The sequence below is a fragment of the Rhinoraja longicauda genome, chromosome 13 (genome assembly GCF_053455715.1).
Source record: "Rhinoraja longicauda isolate Sanriku21f chromosome 13, sRhiLon1.1, whole genome shotgun sequence".
Lineage (NCBI taxonomy): Eukaryota > Metazoa > Chordata > Chondrichthyes > Rajiformes > Arhynchobatidae > Rhinoraja > Rhinoraja longicauda.
The window spans coordinates 7292408-7311510 of NC_135965.1; the positions used below are offsets into that span (position 1 = coordinate 7292408).

Below are 19103 nucleotides of genomic sequence, written 5' to 3' on the forward strand. Positions count from 1 at the left end.
TTCCAGGTTAAGAATCAGTGAACTGAAAATCAGAGAGCATTCATGATTCTAAGTTTAAAGCAGCATGTAGAAAATTGTATCTAAATTGAAAGCTTTGCAATGGATTCTGAATGGCAGTACTCAATTCCACATATAACTTGACCGCCTGCATTCTCTCAGCAGCTTCACATTGTGACAAAGTGACTCTACTTTCTTTCACCAACAGAATGTTCTGCACTGAGGAAGAAAAACTATTTTTAATTAAACTTTTTTGCCTTATGCTATTCTTTTTGGCTTTCACCTCCCCACACTTTCCTGACTGCGTGGGGGACCGACCGCCGTGAGGGGGGCCGAAAAAGACAATGGAGGACGTGGCGTGGGGGGCTGCAGGGGGGGGTGAACAATGGAGGACCTGGCGTGGGGGGGCTGCAGGGGGGTGAACAATGGAGGACCTGGCGTGGGGGGGCTGCAGGGGGGGTGAACAATGGAGGACCTGGTGTGGGGGGGGGGGCTGCAGGGGGGGGGTGAACAATGGAGGACCTGGCGTGGGGGGGCTGTAGGGGGGGGAGGGAGGTGAACGATGGAGGACCTGGCGTGGGGGCGCTGCAGGGGGTGAACAATGGAGGACCTGGCGTGGGGGGACTGCCATGAGGGGGGCCGAAAAGCACAATGGAGGACCCGGCGTGGGGAACTGCCGGTAGAGAGGGGGAAGAACAATGGAGGACCTGGCGTGGGATACTTTGTAACTTTGTAAGCGCCCTTTATGTGGCGACTATTTGCATACCTTGGGTATGCAAGCAAAGAATTTTACCGTGACTTGTCACATGTGACAATAGAACATTCATTCAACTTGTTGAAAAAGATACAAGATCATTCAGAATGATAAGTGCTAGATTAGAATCAGCTCAGATCCCCATGCATCAGTATGTTGACACACCTCAATCAGAAAATCACGGAGTGCCACAAACGTTGGTCTGTCGTCAGGTTTGTGCGCCCAGCATTGCAGCATCACATTGTAAATGTCCTGTGGACAGTCTTCAGGCCTTTGCAGCCTCTCTCCTTCCTTATCGATCTTATGCAAAATCTGGAAGAAAGGGAAAATAAATTGTAATGTTGTAACCTACAAAACAAGGTGGTCTGGAAAAATGAATAAATCATCATAATCTCACATAGAATCTACAAATAACAGAGCCAAATGCACATGCTCCTGCAGATACAAACCCATAATTACCGAATAATGAAAGGCTTGGCTAGAGTGAATGTGCAGAGGAGTTTCCACTAATGGGAGAGTCATAGTCATAGAGTGATACAGTGCGGAAAAAGGCCCTTTAGCCCAACTTGCCCAAACCGACCAACATGTCCCAGCCACACTAGTCCCACCTGCCTGCATTTGTTCCATATCCTTCCGAACCTGTCCTATCCATAAACCAGATGTCACAGCTTCAGAATAAAAGGACGTTCCTTTAGCAAGGAGATGAAGAGGAATTTCTTCAGTCAGAGGGTGGTGAATCTGTGGAATTCACTGCTACAGAAGGCTGTGGAGGCCGTCAATGGATATTTTTAAGGCAGAGATAGATAGATTTTTGATTAGTACGGGTGTCAGTGGTTATGGGGAGAAGGCAGGAAAATGGGGTTGAGGGGGAGAGATAAGAATGAATGGCGGAGCAGACTTGATGGGCCGAATGGCCTAATTATGCTCTGAACACTTATGAACTTTTGACTTTTAACAAACCTTAATAAGAATGTTGCTCACTAAGTAAACGTGAACTTTAAAAAAAATAATATCATGATGTCTTGCATATATAATGAAAGTCCAACATGAATATTTTGAGGCAGTGATAAAAACATACAGGGTAGAAACATAGAAAATAGGTGCAGGAGTAGGCCATTCAGCCCTTCGAGCCTGCACTGCCTTTCAATATGATCATGGCTGATCATCCAACTCAGTATCCTGTACCTGCCTTCTCTCCATACCCCCTGATCCCTTTAGCCACAAGGGCCACATCTAACTCCCTCTTAAATATAGCCAATGAACTGGCCTCAACTACCCTCTGTGGCAGAGAATTCCACAGATTCACCACTCTCTGTGTGAAAAAAAACTTTCTCATCTCGGTCCTAAAAGACTTCCACCTTATCCTTAAACTGTGATCCCTTGTTCTGGACTTCCCCAACATCGGGAACAATCTTCCTGCATCTAGCCTGTCCAACCCCTTAAGAATTGTGTAAGTTTCTATAAGATCCCCCCTCAATCTTCTAAATTCCAGCGAGTACAAGCCGAGTCTATCCAGTCTTTCTTCATATGAAAGTCCTGACATCCCAGGAATCAATCTGGTGAACCTTCTCTGTACTCCCTCTATGGCAAGAATGTCTTTCCTCAGATTAGGAGACCAAAACTATACGCAATACTCCAGGTGTGGTCTCACCAATGCCCTGTACAACTGCAGCAGAACCTCCCTGCTCCTATACTCAAATCCCCTCGCTATGAATGCCAACATACCATTCGCTTTCTTCACTGCGATAATTTACATCTATTTCTGGAGACACAGATGTGGTAACTATCCTTTCATTTGCTGATACAGACCAAAACAGAGATATAAACTCACTCTAAGGCACATGCAGAGGGCAAACTAGATATATTGCTATAATCTACAACACATGCAAACACCTTTGATCCAGTTACAGGATTGACATTGACAAATATACCATTCAACAGAGCATTATATATAAACACATAGTACAACCAGATAGGTGGGGGGGGAATCAGAGTAGTAGGCGAGAAATTGGAAGCGGTGGGAAGGTTGAGGTTAGGATCAGTAAGTTCCAAATGAAGGACAGGCAGGAAAAGGAGAAGGGATATGGTGACGCTGATGGGCTGACATGTGTTTCTTTCAATGCAATTGCAGAGTAAGCAGATGAACTTAGAGCCTGGATTGATGCTTGGGACTATGATGTTGTGGCCATTGTGGAAACATGGTTGCGGGAGAGACTTGACTGGCAACTCTTCCTTTCAGAGTTTCAATATTTCAGACTTGATCGAGAAGAGGGCACAAGAGATGGAGGAGTTGTGCGACTGATCAGGGAGACTGTCGTGGCATCATTCAGAGGACTTACTGGAGGGTCTAATAACTGAGGCGATATGGTGGAGGTTAGAAATAACGGTGCAATCATTCCAATGGGATTATATTCCAGGCCTCCCACTGGCAAACAAGAGATAGAGGAAAAGATACATAGACAAATTACTAAAAGATGTCACGACATCAGGGTTAATTGTGATTAGTGGGTGACTTTTAACTTTCCTATTATTGACTGGGACTTGTTCAGTGCCAAAGGCTTAGGCAGAATTTGTAAGGTGTATCCAACAGAGAGTTTCTTGAAACAGTATATGGATAGTCCAACCTGAGAAGGGAACATACCTTGTGTGTAGGAAGGAACTGCAGATGGCCTTGTGTTGGGAAATGAGCCTGGCCAGGTGACCAGTGTTTCAGTGGAAGAGCATTTTGGGAATAGTGATCAAAAATCCATAGGTTTTAAGATTGTTTTGAATAGGGAGAAGGCTGGTCCTTGTAGTGAAAAGCCAACTACAAAGTTATTTGGCAGGAGCTCGGGAGGGTACACTGGAAGCAGTTGTTATTGGGCAGGTCCACATCTGACATGTGGGAGTCGATTAAAAGGCCAGTCGAACAATGTTCAGAACTGGCATGTTCCAGTAAAGAGGAAGGGATAGGATGGCAAAGAAAGGGAACCTTGAATGATCAAAGAGGTTATGAATTTGGTCAAAATGAAAAAAGAAACACATGCAAAGTTTAAGAAATTTGAATCAGACAGGGCCTTTGAGGGCTATAAAGAAAGGAGGAAAGAACTCGTGGGCGATTAGAAGGGCCAAAAGGGACCACAAATGAGTTTTGTCAAGTCGGATTAAAGAAAATCACAACGCTTTTGATGCCGATATTTAAAACAAGTGGATAACCAGGGAGAAGGTAGGACTGCTTGGAGTCTGGGGATGTAACTGAGGTACTAAACAAGTACCTCAGATTTCACCAAAGAGTAGGACGTGGAGGACAGTGAGATTAGTGTGGAGAATACTGACATGCTAGGGAAGCTTGAGGTTAAGGAGGAGGAGATGTTGGGGTTACTGAAGAGCATTTAGGTGGATAAAACTCCAGGATCAGATGGAAGTTATCCCATGGTATTCAGAGTGGTAAGAGAGGAGATTGTGGGAGCCTTGACAAAGATCTCCGTGCCTTCTCTAGCCACATGCATGGTCCCAGAGGACAGGAGAGTAGCTAATGCTGACCCTTTACTTGAGAAATTCCCTTTACAGACGACACCAAGATTGCTGGGATTGGGGACAGTGTGCAAGGCTGTAAAAGTATACAGTGGGATATAGATCAGTTACAGAAATGGGTGGAGAAATGGCAGGTGGAGTTTAATCTGAGAAAGTGTGAGGTGCAGTTTGTGAAGTCAAATGTAAGGGGGAAATATAAAATTAATGGCACAACCCTTAACAGCATTGATGTAGAGAGGGATCTTGGGGTAAAAGTCCATTATTCCCTGAAAGTAACAACCATAAAAAGGTGAAATGGTAAAAAAAGACATATGTTTTACTTGCTTTCATAGGTTGAGGCACTGAGTAAGAGAGTCAGGGCATCATGAAACAGCTTTATCGGACTTTGGTTAGACTGCATTTCGGATATATTGTGCATTTCTGGTCACCCATTACAGGAAGGATGTGGAAGCTTTGAAACGGGTACAGAAGTGGTTTAGCAGAATCATGCCTGGATCCGGGAGTATTAGCTACTGGGAGAGGTTGGACAGGCATGGTTTGTTTTCTCTGGAATGGCGGAGGTTGTGGGGAGACTTGAAGTATCTAAAATTATGAGAGCCACAGATAGAGTAGACAGTGAGAATCTTTTTCACAGGATGGAAAAATCAAATCTTAGAGGGCATTGCATTAAGGTGAGAAAGTTTAAAGGAGATGTGCGGGGGCAGGTTTTTTGCAGAGGGTGGTGAACACCTGGAATGCCTGGGGCGGTGGTTGAAGCAGATATGTTCTTTTTTTTTTTCCAATGGGCATATGAATATGCAGGGAATGGAGGGATATGGGTTATGTACGGATGGATAAGTGATGGTCTTGGCACCATGTTTGGAAATACATTGTGGGCCAAAGGGCCGGTTCTTGCGTTGTATTGTTCTGCATTCTATGGTTAAAAAACAAGTCTCTTTCCAGTACCTGGCTCCCATTGAGGCCTACCCAAGGCTCCTGACCATATGTGTACATCTCCCACAGAGTGACACCAAACATCCAGGTATCACTGGCATGTGAGAATGTTCGCGTTTTTAGACTTTCAGGTGCACACCTGCAAAACAAACAGATCAAAGATATATGATAATCTTAAAAAGCAGGCTTCTAAATACACACAAAAAAAAACAAATGCTGAAAATGCTCAGGGCTGCAAATCTGGAGAGAGAAACAGAGTTAATTTTTCAGATGAATGAGCATTCTGCAAAGACTACGAGAGGTTAATCATCAGAAAGACACAAAAGGCGGCAGATGCCTGAATCTGGAGACAAACTGCTGGAGGAACTCGGCAGGATCAGTGCAGGCAAATGAACGGTTGACATTTCTGGTTAAGACCTTTCTCTGGACTGAAGGAAAGCAGATGGGCCATCAAACATGATAAACATTGCAGACAAGCGGGATAGTTGGAGAAATAAAGGGAGTGATTCTGATATGTTAGAGATTAAGGCAGATCACTCCCATTTTTCTTTTAAGCTTCTGACATTATTCCAATGAAGGTCACCGTAAGCTTGAGAGACAGCAGAAACAAGGAACCACAAATGCTTTAAAAAAAAATAAACACAAAGTGCTGGGGTCCATGCTGCACTTTTGATTTGGAGAAAGTGAGAGGAATCAAAGAAGTCACTGAGGATGAGGACACATTCTGCCAGTCGATGGAGAGTGATTGGGTCTCTGTTCAAGGAGGAACTGGAGGGCCTTCAGACCTTCCTGGTGGAGAATGGACGTGTAAAGAGACTGGTAGACACAATGCTGGAGTAACTCAGCAGGGCCAGCAGCATCTCTGGAGAGAAGGAATGGGTGACGTTTCGGGTCGAGACCCTTCTTCATACTGATGTCAGGGGAGGGGCGGGACAAAGATAGAATGTAGTCGGAAACAGTAAAGACTAGTGGGAAAACTGGGAAGGGGAGGGGATGGAGAGAGAAAGCAAGGGCTATCTGAAGTTAGAGAAGTCAATGTTCATACCGCTGGGGTGTAAGCTACCCAAGCGAAATATGAGGTGCTGTTCCTCCAATTTGCGCTGGGCCTCACTCTGACAGAGGAGGAGGCCCCGGACAGAAAGGTCAGATTGGGAATGGGAGGGGGAGTTAAAGTGCTGAGCCACCGGCTATGGCAAAGATAAGGCAACAAGGGCCAAGAAATTGAAAGTTACTGAAGAGTTGAAGGGTGTGCGAGATGTCTCGTAGGTTCGGAAGGGACTGCACAAGGGGGGGGGATAGGATTAATTCAAGTTATTTGGAGATGAGTTCTGTGGAGCAGGAGCAGGCAGTAACAATAGGTCTGCCAGGACAGTCCTGCTTGTGGATTTTGGGAAAGAGGGAGGGCTGTACAGGGCTGGGGAATGATAAGGTGGAAGCTGTGGACGGGAGATGGCCAGGGGTGATAAGATCGGAAAAAGTCTGGGAGATGATAGCCTGGTGTTCGACTGTGGGTTCATTGTCAAGGGGATTTGTGGAGGTTTGAGAGTGGGGCCTAGCCTCAGCACGGTAGAGGTCAGCCTGCCAGACTACAATGGCATCTCCCTTCTCGGCTAGTTTAATAACAATGGTGGGATTGTTGCTGAGGGAGTGGAGGGTTGTGCGTTCAGAGGTGGTGAGATTGGAGTGGGTAAGGGGAGTGGGGAAGTCAAGGCGGTTGATATCATTTCGGTAGATGGAAATAAAAAGGTGCAAAGTGGGTAGAAGGCTGGCAGAGGGAATCCAGGAGGAGGAAGAATGTTGCAGATAGGCGAAGGGGTCATTACTGGGCGGTGGTGACGGCTCCTAGCCAGAGGAAAAGGTCTGGGGGTGCAGGCAACGGAAGGACAGCTACCATCATGGCAGGATCGGAATTCATTGACATGTGGGCGTAGAGGTGCAAAGGAAACTGCTGTGGACTGGCCGTTCAGCATTAGAAAAAGGGAGGACAGGGAAGATAGTGAAAATTCCTGTCGGGCGTCAGAGGTTATGGGGAGAGGGCAAGAGAATGGGGTTAGGAGGGAGAGATAGATCAGCCATGATTGAATGGCGGAGTAGACTTGATGGGCCTCATGGCTTAATTCTACTCCTATCACTTGTGATCTTATGACTCCACAAGGGTAAGGGCTGGGATCAGAGGGGGGGGCAGTACGATGGACAGACATTCGGAGGAGGTACTTTGGGGGGACGATGGGAACTCATGAGGTGAGGGGTAATTTAGGGGTGGGGGGGGTAGGAGAAGTAGCATGGTTAGAATAGGGTGAAGGGTAGCAGGGCTTATTGAGGTGCCCTGTTAAAGGGGGAGCAACAGGATCCAGGAGAGTCCGTCCATGAGATGCAGTTGAAGCTGGCAGCTGGGAGGCACCGCATTTTCTGAATAGGCACAATATAGCCATTTGAACAACTATTCCAGATCACTAGTCTTTCTAATTTGCACCAAAACTGACTAAATAAAATGTGACTCAATTTTTCTCTCCATATTTGCTGCTTGACCTTCTGTATTTCCAATGTTCTCCATTTTAGTTCAGATGTCTTGCTTTTGTAGTGTTTGATATCCCTCAGTTCCAGAATTGTTTTTCCACTCTCTCCTGTTGTTATTCCTGTTGTATTTACATCTCAAAATAGAATAGGGTTGATTAACATGCACTCATCATCTTCTCTTATTTGTTGGAATAGCTCACGCTTCTGTTGAGAACTGTAATCAGGTAAAATAATGTGTAGATAATAAAAAAGAAGGCTGCAGAACAGCTCAAATAAGTGCCATTGCTTCCAACAAGAAACGGAACATCAAAATCTTCATATATTCTACTTAAGCTGTTCTAAAATCGCCTTATAGGTGCAATGGCACCATCTTCAGGAAAGGTTCTAGCACGGTGTGAGATGAACATAATATTAGAGGCAGACCTCCCACTGCTTTAAGGGTGGCACAGTGGTGCAGACGAAGAGTTGCCACCTGAAAGAGCCAGAGACCTGGGTTCAATCCCGACTACGGGTACTGTCTTATGGAGATTGTACGTTCTCCCTGTGACTGCGTGGGTTTTCTCCGGGTGCTCCGGTTTCCTCCCAAACTCCAAAGACGTATAGGTTTGTCGGATAATTGGCTTCAGAAAAGTTGTAAAATTGTCCCTAATGTGTAGGAAAAGAGTTGGTGTAAGGGGTGATCGCTGGTCAGCGTGAACTCGGTGGGCCCTGCTGTCTCTCTAAAGTCTAACGGAATGGAAAACCTGATATCTTTGGGTAGTTATTGAGCACGTGGTTCCTCCTGGAACACAACGCAGGTGTTCAAGAAATTGAAATTTGAAATTGTAAATCTGCCCATTCGAATGAGAATAAGATGCCCACTCCTTTCTTCACAATAACTGGTCGATTTAGCTCCACATGGTGACATGATTCATGTGTCCCCAGGGCTAACTGTTGGGATTGTGGACCACAGATTTTGTCCCCGCGAAAATAAATGTTTACATTAATCAATTAAAGACGGATAAGTACCTTACTCAGCATTAGAGAGAATTAAATGCAACATGGATGTTCTCCATTACTTTACTTCAATAAATGAAAATAAGATTTGCGGGGTTGATGTTGAATGTATTACATCTGTTGGCAACTGAAGTCAAATCATCTATAAAGTAACAATATTCATGAGCAGCGCAAGCTTCAAATCTGTAAGGTAGACACAAAATGCTGGAGTAACTCAGCGGGTCAGGCAGCATCTTGGGAGAGAAGGATTGGGTGACGTTTCAGGTCAAGACCATTCTTCAGACCCAATCTGTAAGGTAATCTATAAGCTAAGGAACCTTAGTTAAACTTAGATTCAATAAAAGAGTGTACATTACAATAGTAAAATTAACAGTATTGTACTGGTGAATCCTATTGAGCCATCTAAATGAGCCATACAATAACAGTTGCATAAATCATTACCCTACATTGACAAAGCAAAGTATATGATGGAAAATACCTACTGCAATATTCTGAAAGAAGAGTTTTGAACATCAAATGAATGTGGTACAAAACCATTGCATTGTCCTAAATAGCCTAAGCGTGCAGATTCATTTTACTGCAGTTAGAAAGAGGTGCACAACATCACCAGTTAGAATAGAAACCACATGTCAGCCAATCACATTACATAGTTAGCATTTATAGCACAGAAATGTCATGTTCTGCCAGCTAGAACAATAAAATGTAACAAGATCTGAATAGCCCCGCAATAAATGCTATTAGTTACTGGTTTAGAGAAATTAGAGGAGTTCTCAATGAATGGCACACAATTCTGACATGATTCAACAGGCTTGATGCGTGATGGATATTTCCTTTGCCTTATGGGGTGGGGAGTTGTTTGGAAACAGTGGTCACAATTTCAGGATATTTTAGTGTAAACAGTTAACAACACGTACCAAGCAAAGGGAACCTTGCGATGTTCCTGCATAACGTAGTGATCATCGTTCTGTGGAAGAGCTCTCATCAGTCCAAAATCTCCAATTTTCACCAACTCATTCGAGGCCAGTAAAATATTTCTAGCTGCCAGGTCTCGATGAATAAAGCGCTTAGACTCAAGGTAAGCCATGCCATTTGCTATCTGTACTGCATATTGGCACAGTGTTGAAATGAGAAAGTAGCCTTGGTTTTTTCTCAAACGATCCAGTAAAGAACCAAGTGGAGCCAGTTCCGTTACCTAAAAAAAACAAAGTGAAAACGGTCAAACAATGTGCTTGGCCTCATAGCATAGAGTGTGGTACAGTGTGGAAGCAGGCCCTTTGGTCCAACTTGCCCACACAGGCAAACACTAGTCCCACCTGCCAGCATTTGGTCTATATTCCTCCAAACCTGTCCTATCCATGTACCTGTCTAAATGTTTCTTAAATGTTGGGATAGTCCCTGCCTCAACTGCCACCTCTGGCAGCTTGTTCCATACACCCACCACCCTTTGTGTGAAAAAGTTACCTCTCGGATTCCTATTAAATCTTTTCCCCTTCACCTTAATCCTATGTCCCCGATCCTTGATTCACTTACTCTGGGTAAGAGACTCTGTACATCTACCCAATCTCTTCCTCTCATGATCTTATACACCTCTATAAGATCACCCCTTCTCCTCCTGCGCTCCAAGTCCCAGACTACTCAACCTTTGCCTACAGCTCACACCCTCTATTCCTGGCAACATCCTCGTAAATCTTCCCTGTACCCTTTCCAGCTTGACAACACCGATAACACGGTGCCCAGAACTGAACACAATACTCTAAATGTGGCCTCACCAAAGTCTTATACAACTGCAACATGACCTCCCAACTTCTATACAAACGTTGCGTGTAACATTTATAAAAATGCAATTCCTCAGGAAATCAGGAGAAAAGCAAGGCAGCGTCACTTCATATGGGAATTTTAAATCATGTCGTTTCCTCATTCCAAAGCGAGAAAAAAAGGTACAGCTGTGTAACCTCTCTGGCATGCCTTTTATTTCAGTCTCAGTGGAGAAAAGTGATGTTCCCACCCTCTGCTGATGAGTTTGGCTGGTTTCATTCATTCATTTCATTCATTCTCAACGGACATAGATCCACAGGATTAAACTGCTTCAACTTAGAAGCAACTGGTATTAATTTGGCAACTTACTCAGCGAGACCATAAATGATGAAAATGGAAACCGTACACTGCTGAACTTGCAATTCACACACATTATCAGGATGTGTGAGTGGGAACAGACTTTGCAGCTGCTCTCGCTGTTACCGGTATAGGCCTAATCCTGTCAACCCGCGCACAGTGGAAAACTACAGGCATTTAGTGGCAGAAACTACACGTGGCCTTTATTCAATGGTGATATTTTTAAAATATCTACCGAAGAGTAAAGGATGCAAAACAGAAATGGGGTTTAAAAAGAATAAAATCAGATCACTTTCTAAATTGCTCCTCACCATTTTCATTGGATGGGTCAGAACGACACCATAAAGGCGGATAAGGTTGAGATGGTCCAGAAAATGCATGGCATTAACTTCTCGTATAAAATCATCCAAAGCATCGGGTTGATTTAACACATCTGTTTTCAAGCACTTCACAGCCACGTTCATCTGGTAAAAAGAACAAGTTAGCTTCAATTACCATTTGCTATTTTAAACTGCATTCCAGGAGTGCCGTCTTCCTATTAGCACAGAGAAATAAAGTAACAACAACTAAAAGCCACAGGGATTCTGTTTCACTTCACAAATCATAATACAACAAAACCCATTCCCAAGGCAAATTGACAAAAGTAAATTAATTCCTAGCATTCTTGGGATTTCTGAACACTTTAAGTCATATCATATAAATGTGTGTGTGTGTGTGTGTGTGTGTGTGTATATATATATATATATAAATATAAATATAAATTATATATAAATAAAGGAGAGTAGCAAGCCATTTAGACCACAAGTAGTACTTGTGCTACACAGAAGCTTGGCTCTTAAGTACAAGTGCTGACATGTGATGGTGAGTTTCAGTCATTCATTGGGTAAAGTTTCTAATTTCTTAATTAATGACAATTTCTAGTTCTGGTTCCAAATCTACCTGCGTGTACAAACATTGTTCTGGTTCCAAATCTACCTGCGTGTACAAACGTTTCCAACTTGGGAGTCTGAAAAATCACTCAGTCCTCAATGTTCAAGGGAAAAACTCCAGTTTGTTCAGTCTACCCTGATATGGATAACCTTTCTTACTGTATCATTCTGGCAAGTTCAGAATTTGTTAAGTATGGGCACAAATCCCGAGTCTGGGCAAAATTGGGAAAGCATAAGCAAGTTGAGAAACTTTAAGGGCAAGGGGCTAGCAACCATGTCAAGATCCCAATTTCAGTGCAATTCATCCACAGGAGGGTAGAAGAATGAAAGATTTTGTGACTGCAATGGACTGAATGGATATCTTAAGAGATCCAAAAATCTTCATGCACCTTCCAGGGAATTAATAATAATAATAATAATAATAATAATAATAATAATAATAATAATAATAATAATAATAATAATAATAATAATAATAATAATAATAATAATAATAATAATAATAATAATAATAATAATAATAATAATAATAATAATAATAATAATAATCTTCATGCACCTTCCAGGGAATCAATAATAATAATAATAATAACAATAATAATAATAATAATAATAATAATAATAATCTTCATGCACCTTCCAGGGAATCAATAATAATAATAATAATAATAATAATAATAATAATAATAATAATAATCCTTTATTCGTCCCACAACGGGGAAATTTGCAGGGTTACAGCAGCAAAGTGGATAGCAAAAATAAATAAGCATTCATTAAAAAATAAAATAATGGTAATTATCTTTATTTACTGGTCTGCTAGGAGCAGTGCTGATTGTGCAGTCTGACGGTAGCAGGAAGGAAAGACCTTCGATATCTCTCCTTTAGACACTTGGGGTGAAGAGGTCTGTCACTGAAGGAGCTGCTCAGTGCAGTGACAGTGTCCTGCATGGGGTGGGAGTCGTTGTCCAGCAGTGATGATAGCATCATCCGCCTCTCTTCCACCTCAACACCACTGAGTCGAGGGTGCATCCCAGGACAGAGCTGGCCTTCTTAATCAGTTTATCAAGTCTCTTCCTGTCAGCAGTTGAGATGCTGCTGCTCCAGCAGACCACTCCATAGAAAATGGCTGATGCCACCACAGTGTCGAAGGTCCTCAGGAGTGCCCCCTGCACTCCAAAGGACCCGAGTGTCTGCAGCAGGTACAGTCTGCTCTGGCCTTTCTTATACAGTGCATTAATATTATCAGTCCGAGTTGCTGAACTCCTGCACATTTCTGCCCCGCCCCTTCCCCCACTTCCCACCCCTCCCCTCTGCCCCTTCCTGTCCCGTCCCATCCCAATTCACCTTACCTGCCCAGAACTAATCTAATTAACCTTAGTTCAACCCCTCTCGCGAGTGGTAGGTGCGAGGGAGGTGGTGGAAGGGGCGGGGCAGGGAGGGGGCAGAAGTGTTCAGCAATATGCTGCAAGACATGTCCTCTGGTGGGAGAAAGTTAATTGCAGAAGCATGTTAAGATCCGGATACACAAACCTGGTTGTACAATAAAAACAGGATTTATCGTAATAGTGGAGAAAACCAAGCGAGTTCCGCTTAGTTTCAGCCACTGGACTTATTTTAAGTTTCAGTCTGGTTTTGAAGCATTATCACCTCACAAGTCTGTACTTACTACTTTGCCAGATGGCGACTGCCAATCACCCCGCCTGACAACTCCAAAGGATCCATCGCCTAATTTCTCATAAAACGTCAGATCTATCTCGCTGATCAAACAGGTGAGTGACTGGTTCCCTTCTGGCGGTGGTGGTGGTGGCGGAGTTGGTAGTTTGCGAAACGTCGTTCCCGGCTGAGGCTGGAACTCGGATTCGAGTCGCTTTCCACTGAACACCTGGAAACATACAAATAGAATTAGAAAAGCCCTGTGTGGCACTAATCTGGAATATATATTTTTTAATCCTGTAAGGCCGCCAGTTGTAAGTGTTCAGATGGCTTGGCCATCCTTGAATATGAACCTCTGAAAGGTAATGAGCAGGTACACCTAGCAATGGTGAAGGCAGATTGGACATTTTCAATCGTCGCAAAAGGTTTCAAGTACAAAAGTAAAATGTCCTTCTGAAATTATATCAGGCCCTCGTGATACTGCTTCTGGAATGGTGTGCACAGGTCTGGTCCGAAAATTGATAGTTTCCAAGAATCTACATCACAGCGTTCTGAAAGGGGTGGTGGATCGATGATAGATCATCATCTTCCAAAATGTGATAGATTTTAGAATAGTTGCTGCAGGTTGGGAAAACATTGGAACTAATACTTACGTATTTGATATCACGATACTTAGAAAATAATACCACGATTGAGTAGTCAAAATTAATTTATGATAGGGAAAATTACGCTTCACAAATCCATTGCCATTCTTGGAAGATGTATCTAGCAAAGTTGATGAGAGGGAATGTAAGTGATATCCATTTGACTTTCAGAATATTTTTAATGGTCCATGTGGATTGATGAGCAAGCTTAGAACACTTGGAATTGGGCCTGGCATCCAAGTGTGAAACAAGAGTGGATCAACAGATAGAAAACAAAGGATTCTTGCAAGTTGCCAGATTGCATTAGTTTGCCACAGGGATGGTGTTTAGGTCTCGACAATTCATAACCTAAATCACCAACTTGGCTGAGGGGACCAAATGGAACATTTCCACATTTGCTCATGACACAAAACTAAGTGGGAGTCTTGTGAAGAGTCTTGAGGATGGAAAATGGCTTCAAGGATCCACAGACAGGTTGAGTGAGTGGGCTACAACACAGCAGATAGAATACAACATAGAAAGGATATCATAAATGCTGAGGATGATGCACAATTGGAGAATAACGTGAATGTTGACAATCAGGTCATAGAACAAGGAAACAGGTCCTTCATGTCCTTCCAAACCTTGCCTATTCACATACCTGTCTAAATGTCTTTTAAATTCTGTAAATGTACCCCTCAACTCCTACCTCAACAAGAACCTTGACCTACTATAGTTCGCCTACCGTCACAACAGGTCAACGGAGGATGCGATCTCACTGGCTCTCCACTCCACACTGGACCACTTGGACAATAAAAACACTTGCGTCAGGCTGTTGTTTATATTGTAGACAACAGCTCGGTCAGCGTTCAATACCATCATCCCCTCCAAGCTGGTTACGCGATGTATAGTATTCTGGTGGTGGGTTCTGTTTTGGTTTTATTGTATTGTATATATTATTTTAATATTTGAATAAATATTTTTGATTTTTAAAAAAAGAAAAAAAAGCTGGTTACGCGAGGAGGCGTGGTGCCCCGGAGCTCTGTTTCAATCACTCCAACAAGTGAGTTCTAAACATTTTTGGAATTCAGAGGAGGCACAGCGGTACTCTAAACATCTTTGGGTATCGCTGCGATGCTACAGAAATCTTTTTTAAAAGGTTCCTGTGTGTTTTGGGGCTGCAAGCGGTGTTATCAACTGACTGCTCAGCTCCCACTACTGAGGCTGGCAACCTGCCAGGAAACTGTAGCGCACAAAAAGGGGGAGAAAAACCTGTCTGGATTGTTACACCTGCGTCCAGAACAAACCCCCCCCACTGCCTCGTCGCTACTGACCGGACCGGTCTGGTTTTCGTGCGGTGTGGGAGTTTTCTGCATCCTCGACCTTCTTCTGCGGCCTTGAAACCTGGAGCTGAAGGGGCTTCCTCTCTCTCGGAGATAGGCTTCCAACAACAACAGACTGCAGGTGAATCCCTTTCGTTGCTGCAGGAGCAGCGAAGACCAGAGGGGATTGCTTGCGAAAGTCTGCAGCTCGCCAGGGAACGCAGGAGAGCCGAGATACCCGGGCGAAGAGGCCGTGACGCAGCAGTTTTTAGTGGGAGCCGCCATTATTGACTTCCGAGGCAACACTACTCGCCTCCCTCCCTCGAACTGTTCTACACTTGCGTGTTTGGACTTGGCCCCGTGCCTTTTAGACTGTCCTTGTCTTTTTTGTATCAGTGTTTTGTTTCACTGTAGTGCCTGACATCATGCAGGGTCAGCGTTCTGGGTGATCGGGGCCTTCGGGGAGTTATGCTAAGGTGGCTGCTTCAGCTGCTTCGGCTGCTCCTCTGGGAGCCCAGTTCCTCATGAGGAACCTACCTTTTGAACATGGGGTCAGGTGCTACATGCCCCCCCAAATGAACCTGGAGGACTGCGCGGCTGCTGTGGCAGTGGCGGCCAAGCCTGCAAGCATTGGGTACGTGGGTAGAATGTTCGGGTAGGGCCTGTTCTTTCTGGAGTCCGTTGAGGGGGTGAACGCGACTGTAAGTAAAGGGGTCACAGTGGGTGGACTTTTCTTACAGGTCGAGCCCCTGGGGTCCACCACGCAGCGGGTGGTCCTATCCAATGTCCCGCCCTGCATCAAGAACGAGGCCCTCCTTCCCCACCTTCACACCCTGGGGAAGATCCTCACCGACATCACCCCAATACCCATGGGATTTCGCCGGAAGGACTTGCAGCACGTTCTTTCCCTCCGGCGCCAACTGACGATGCTGCTGGACCGGGAGGAGGTGGTCGACGGGCGCTTCTGTGTCCAGCAGGATGGGCGAGACTTCACCATCTTCTGGACATCGGAGCGCCCGAGGTGCCACGCCTGCAAGGAAGTGGGGCATATTCGGAGGAATTGCCCCAAATCCCGGGCGGAGGCCTCTGCCTCCGATGCCACTAACCCCCCTCCCCCCCCCCCCCCCCACTCCCACTCCCCCTGTAGTTGAGTCAGGGAACCCTGGGGATGGGGAGGGTCAAAAGAGGGGGGCCAAGGTGGCGAAGAAGATAAAGCACCTGGGGAACAAACCCCCCGGGGATAAGATCTTGCCACCCATTCCGTCACCTCCCGTTAGGGAGTCCGCAAGCCCCATAATCCAGCCGGGGCGGAGGGGATTGGGCGGGAGGAGGGGGAGCCGCAGACTAGGGTTGCTCAGGTGACCCCAGAGTCTGTGAGCTCCTCCCCTTCGAAAAAAAGAAAGAGGAATCTCTCCAGAGAGGAGCAGAAGGGGGACATAGGGGAATCTTCCAGTGGGGCGGGGAGTGCTGTGGTGGAGGATGACTCCTGCCCTCTGGTACTGGCCCCGGTCCCATGCTCTGGAGGGGTTTCTGGGGAGGGTGGTGATGGGGACCACTCGGGTGTAATGGAGCTGGGAGAGATTCCTGTTGGGGAGGGAGTCCCGATTCATGCACCCGAGGAAGCCCAGGAGCAACCCACCCAGGACGAGGTGCAGAGCACGCCTGTGGAGTTAGGGACGGTAGGCGGGGAGGGGGAAGGGGAAACCAGCCCTTCTCTCCCGCAGGACCTGGCTCCAGAGGGACTCCCTGAGTCTGGTGCACCAGAGTCCACTCTGGGCCCAACTGGTGGAGGGATAGACCCCCAGGTACACCTGAGGAAGGCCCCTCTGCCACTGGCCCCATGGTGGGGGCTGAGGTGGAGGTGAGACCAGAGGGGGGGGGAAGAGGCAACCGCTGCACAGGGTGGGGCGGGAGTCTCAAGCACGGAAGATGTGTCCAAGGATGGGTGGTGACTCCATCCACAGTGGGCGGGTGGAAGGGGACTCCTCGGACAATGAGTCAATGGATGTTCTCGCTGCCCCCGACGCCACTCCACTCATTCCAGTGGAGGAGATCCGCGAGTTCGTCGCGGCCACCGAAGGAGCCCAACATCGGCCCAAACTGGCCTCCCTCCGGTGGCCGAACTTACAAGGGGTCACTAGCTCCCTGAACCTCATCCTCTGAAGGAGGGGGAGGGGAAAGGGAGGGACGGGGGTGAAGGGGAACGACCGGCATCAGATCAGGTCCTTCTTGGACGACCTGGAAAAGGACGCCGAGGCCCAGAGCACCATCGTTCCTGCTGAGGGTAGAGGGATCAGTAGAGCGTCCCTTGTTGCCAAGATCCGGAAGGTGAAACGCACTGCCAATCCATCTAGGGTCCGAGGGGGAAGGAGCGGCTCTGCTGTTAGCGACCAGGGGACTGGTGAGGGGATCTAGTGTACTCCTGACATGGCCATCCCATAACATAAATGGCAGCAGGAGGCCTCTCCGCAGGTTTAACCATCTCTCAACCCTGAGGGATGGGAAATATGCGGTGAGCTTCCTGCAGGAAACCCACACCATCCCAGGAGACGAGTCCACCTGGCTCCTGGAGTGGGGTGGTGAGGTGTTCATGAGCCGCCTCAGCTCCATTTCCAGTGGGGTGGCCATTTTGTTGGCCCCGAATTTCCGGCCAGAAATCCTAATGGTCCAGGAATTGGTGCCAGGCCGCTTGCTTCACTTGGTCGTGCATCTGGATGGTGTGCCGTTGCATTTTGTCAACGTGTACGCCCCCAAGCCCGCCTTGTTGCAGACGTGCCTGTTCCGGCAGGTGTCTACCCTGTTGAGCTCCATCGACCCCGGCGACTGTGTGATCCTCGGGGGACATTTCAACCGTACCCTCGAGGAAGGAGACCGTTCCGGTATCCAGTGCGGCCAGGAGTCGGTGAAGAAGTTGAAGGAGCTCGTGGGCTCCTTTGACTTGGTAGACACCTGGAGGAACCTCCACCCCGACTCCAGTGCCTTCTCCAGGAGGTCAGAGGGGGGTGGTTCTCGCATCGACCGCCTGTACATTTCTCGGGCGTACGTCTCCCGCGTCTCGGTGGCCTCCATGCGGCTGGTGCCTTGCTCGGACCACCACCTGGTGTGGGCGGAGTTTACCCCACTGCGCACGCGGGGAGGGTCCGCGTACTGGCACTTTAACAACCGGCTGCTGGAGGATCGCCGCTTCCAGGACTTGTTTGTGAGGTTCTGGACCACTTGGAAGGGGAAGAGGGGAGGATTTCACTCCCTGCGGCTATGGTGGGACGTGGGCAAGGCCCACATCCGGCGTTTCTGCCAGGAGTACACTAGGGGGTCGACCAAGAGGCGCGATTCCAAGGTCAGACAGCTCGGGAGCGAGCTGCTCCATGTGAATTCGCGTCTAAGTCAAACCGGCGGGGACCCGACCCTCTGGAGGGAATACCAGTGCCCCAGCCGGGCGACGACTTTCAACTCCAGCTCCTGCCAGTTCGCCAGCCAGGTCTCCGCGACGGGACTCAGGTAGACTACCAAGTAAAGGAGGCGCGTGGTGCTCCACGTGAAAAACCGTATCTCCTCCGGGAGGGGAGCCACCTGCCAGGGGCCCACCAAGAGTCCAGAACATTTCCCCCAATTGATCCTTGCAAAGGAGGCGGCCGAGAAGACTCGTTGGCACTCGCACATCCTCTGCAGATCGGCGGGGTCGGTGACCATGAGGAGCACGTCATCGGCATAGACCGAGAGGACCGCCTCCATATCCGGCTCACGTAGAACCAAC

General features: G+C 46.8%; 1 protein-coding gene across 7 annotated transcripts in view; it reads right to left on the minus strand.

Moving 5' to 3' along the window:
• tnk2b (tyrosine kinase, non-receptor, 2b) overlaps positions 1–19103 on the minus strand; it is a 238982-nt gene that overhangs the window by 53687 nt on the left and 166192 nt on the right. For all 7 annotated transcript variants that reach the window (XM_078410264.1, XM_078410265.1, XM_078410268.1 and 4 more), the window contains exons 4-8: positions 13418–13633; positions 11134–11286; positions 9625–9902; positions 5210–5336; positions 917–1063 (exon numbers count right to left, since the gene is read on the minus strand). In XM_078410264.1, coding sequence (XP_078266390.1) covers positions 917–1063; positions 5210–5336; positions 9625–9902; positions 11134–11286; positions 13418–13633 — 921 coding nt within the window. The remainder of the gene's footprint in view (positions 1–916; positions 1064–5209; positions 5337–9624; positions 9903–11133; positions 11287–13417; positions 13634–19103) is intronic.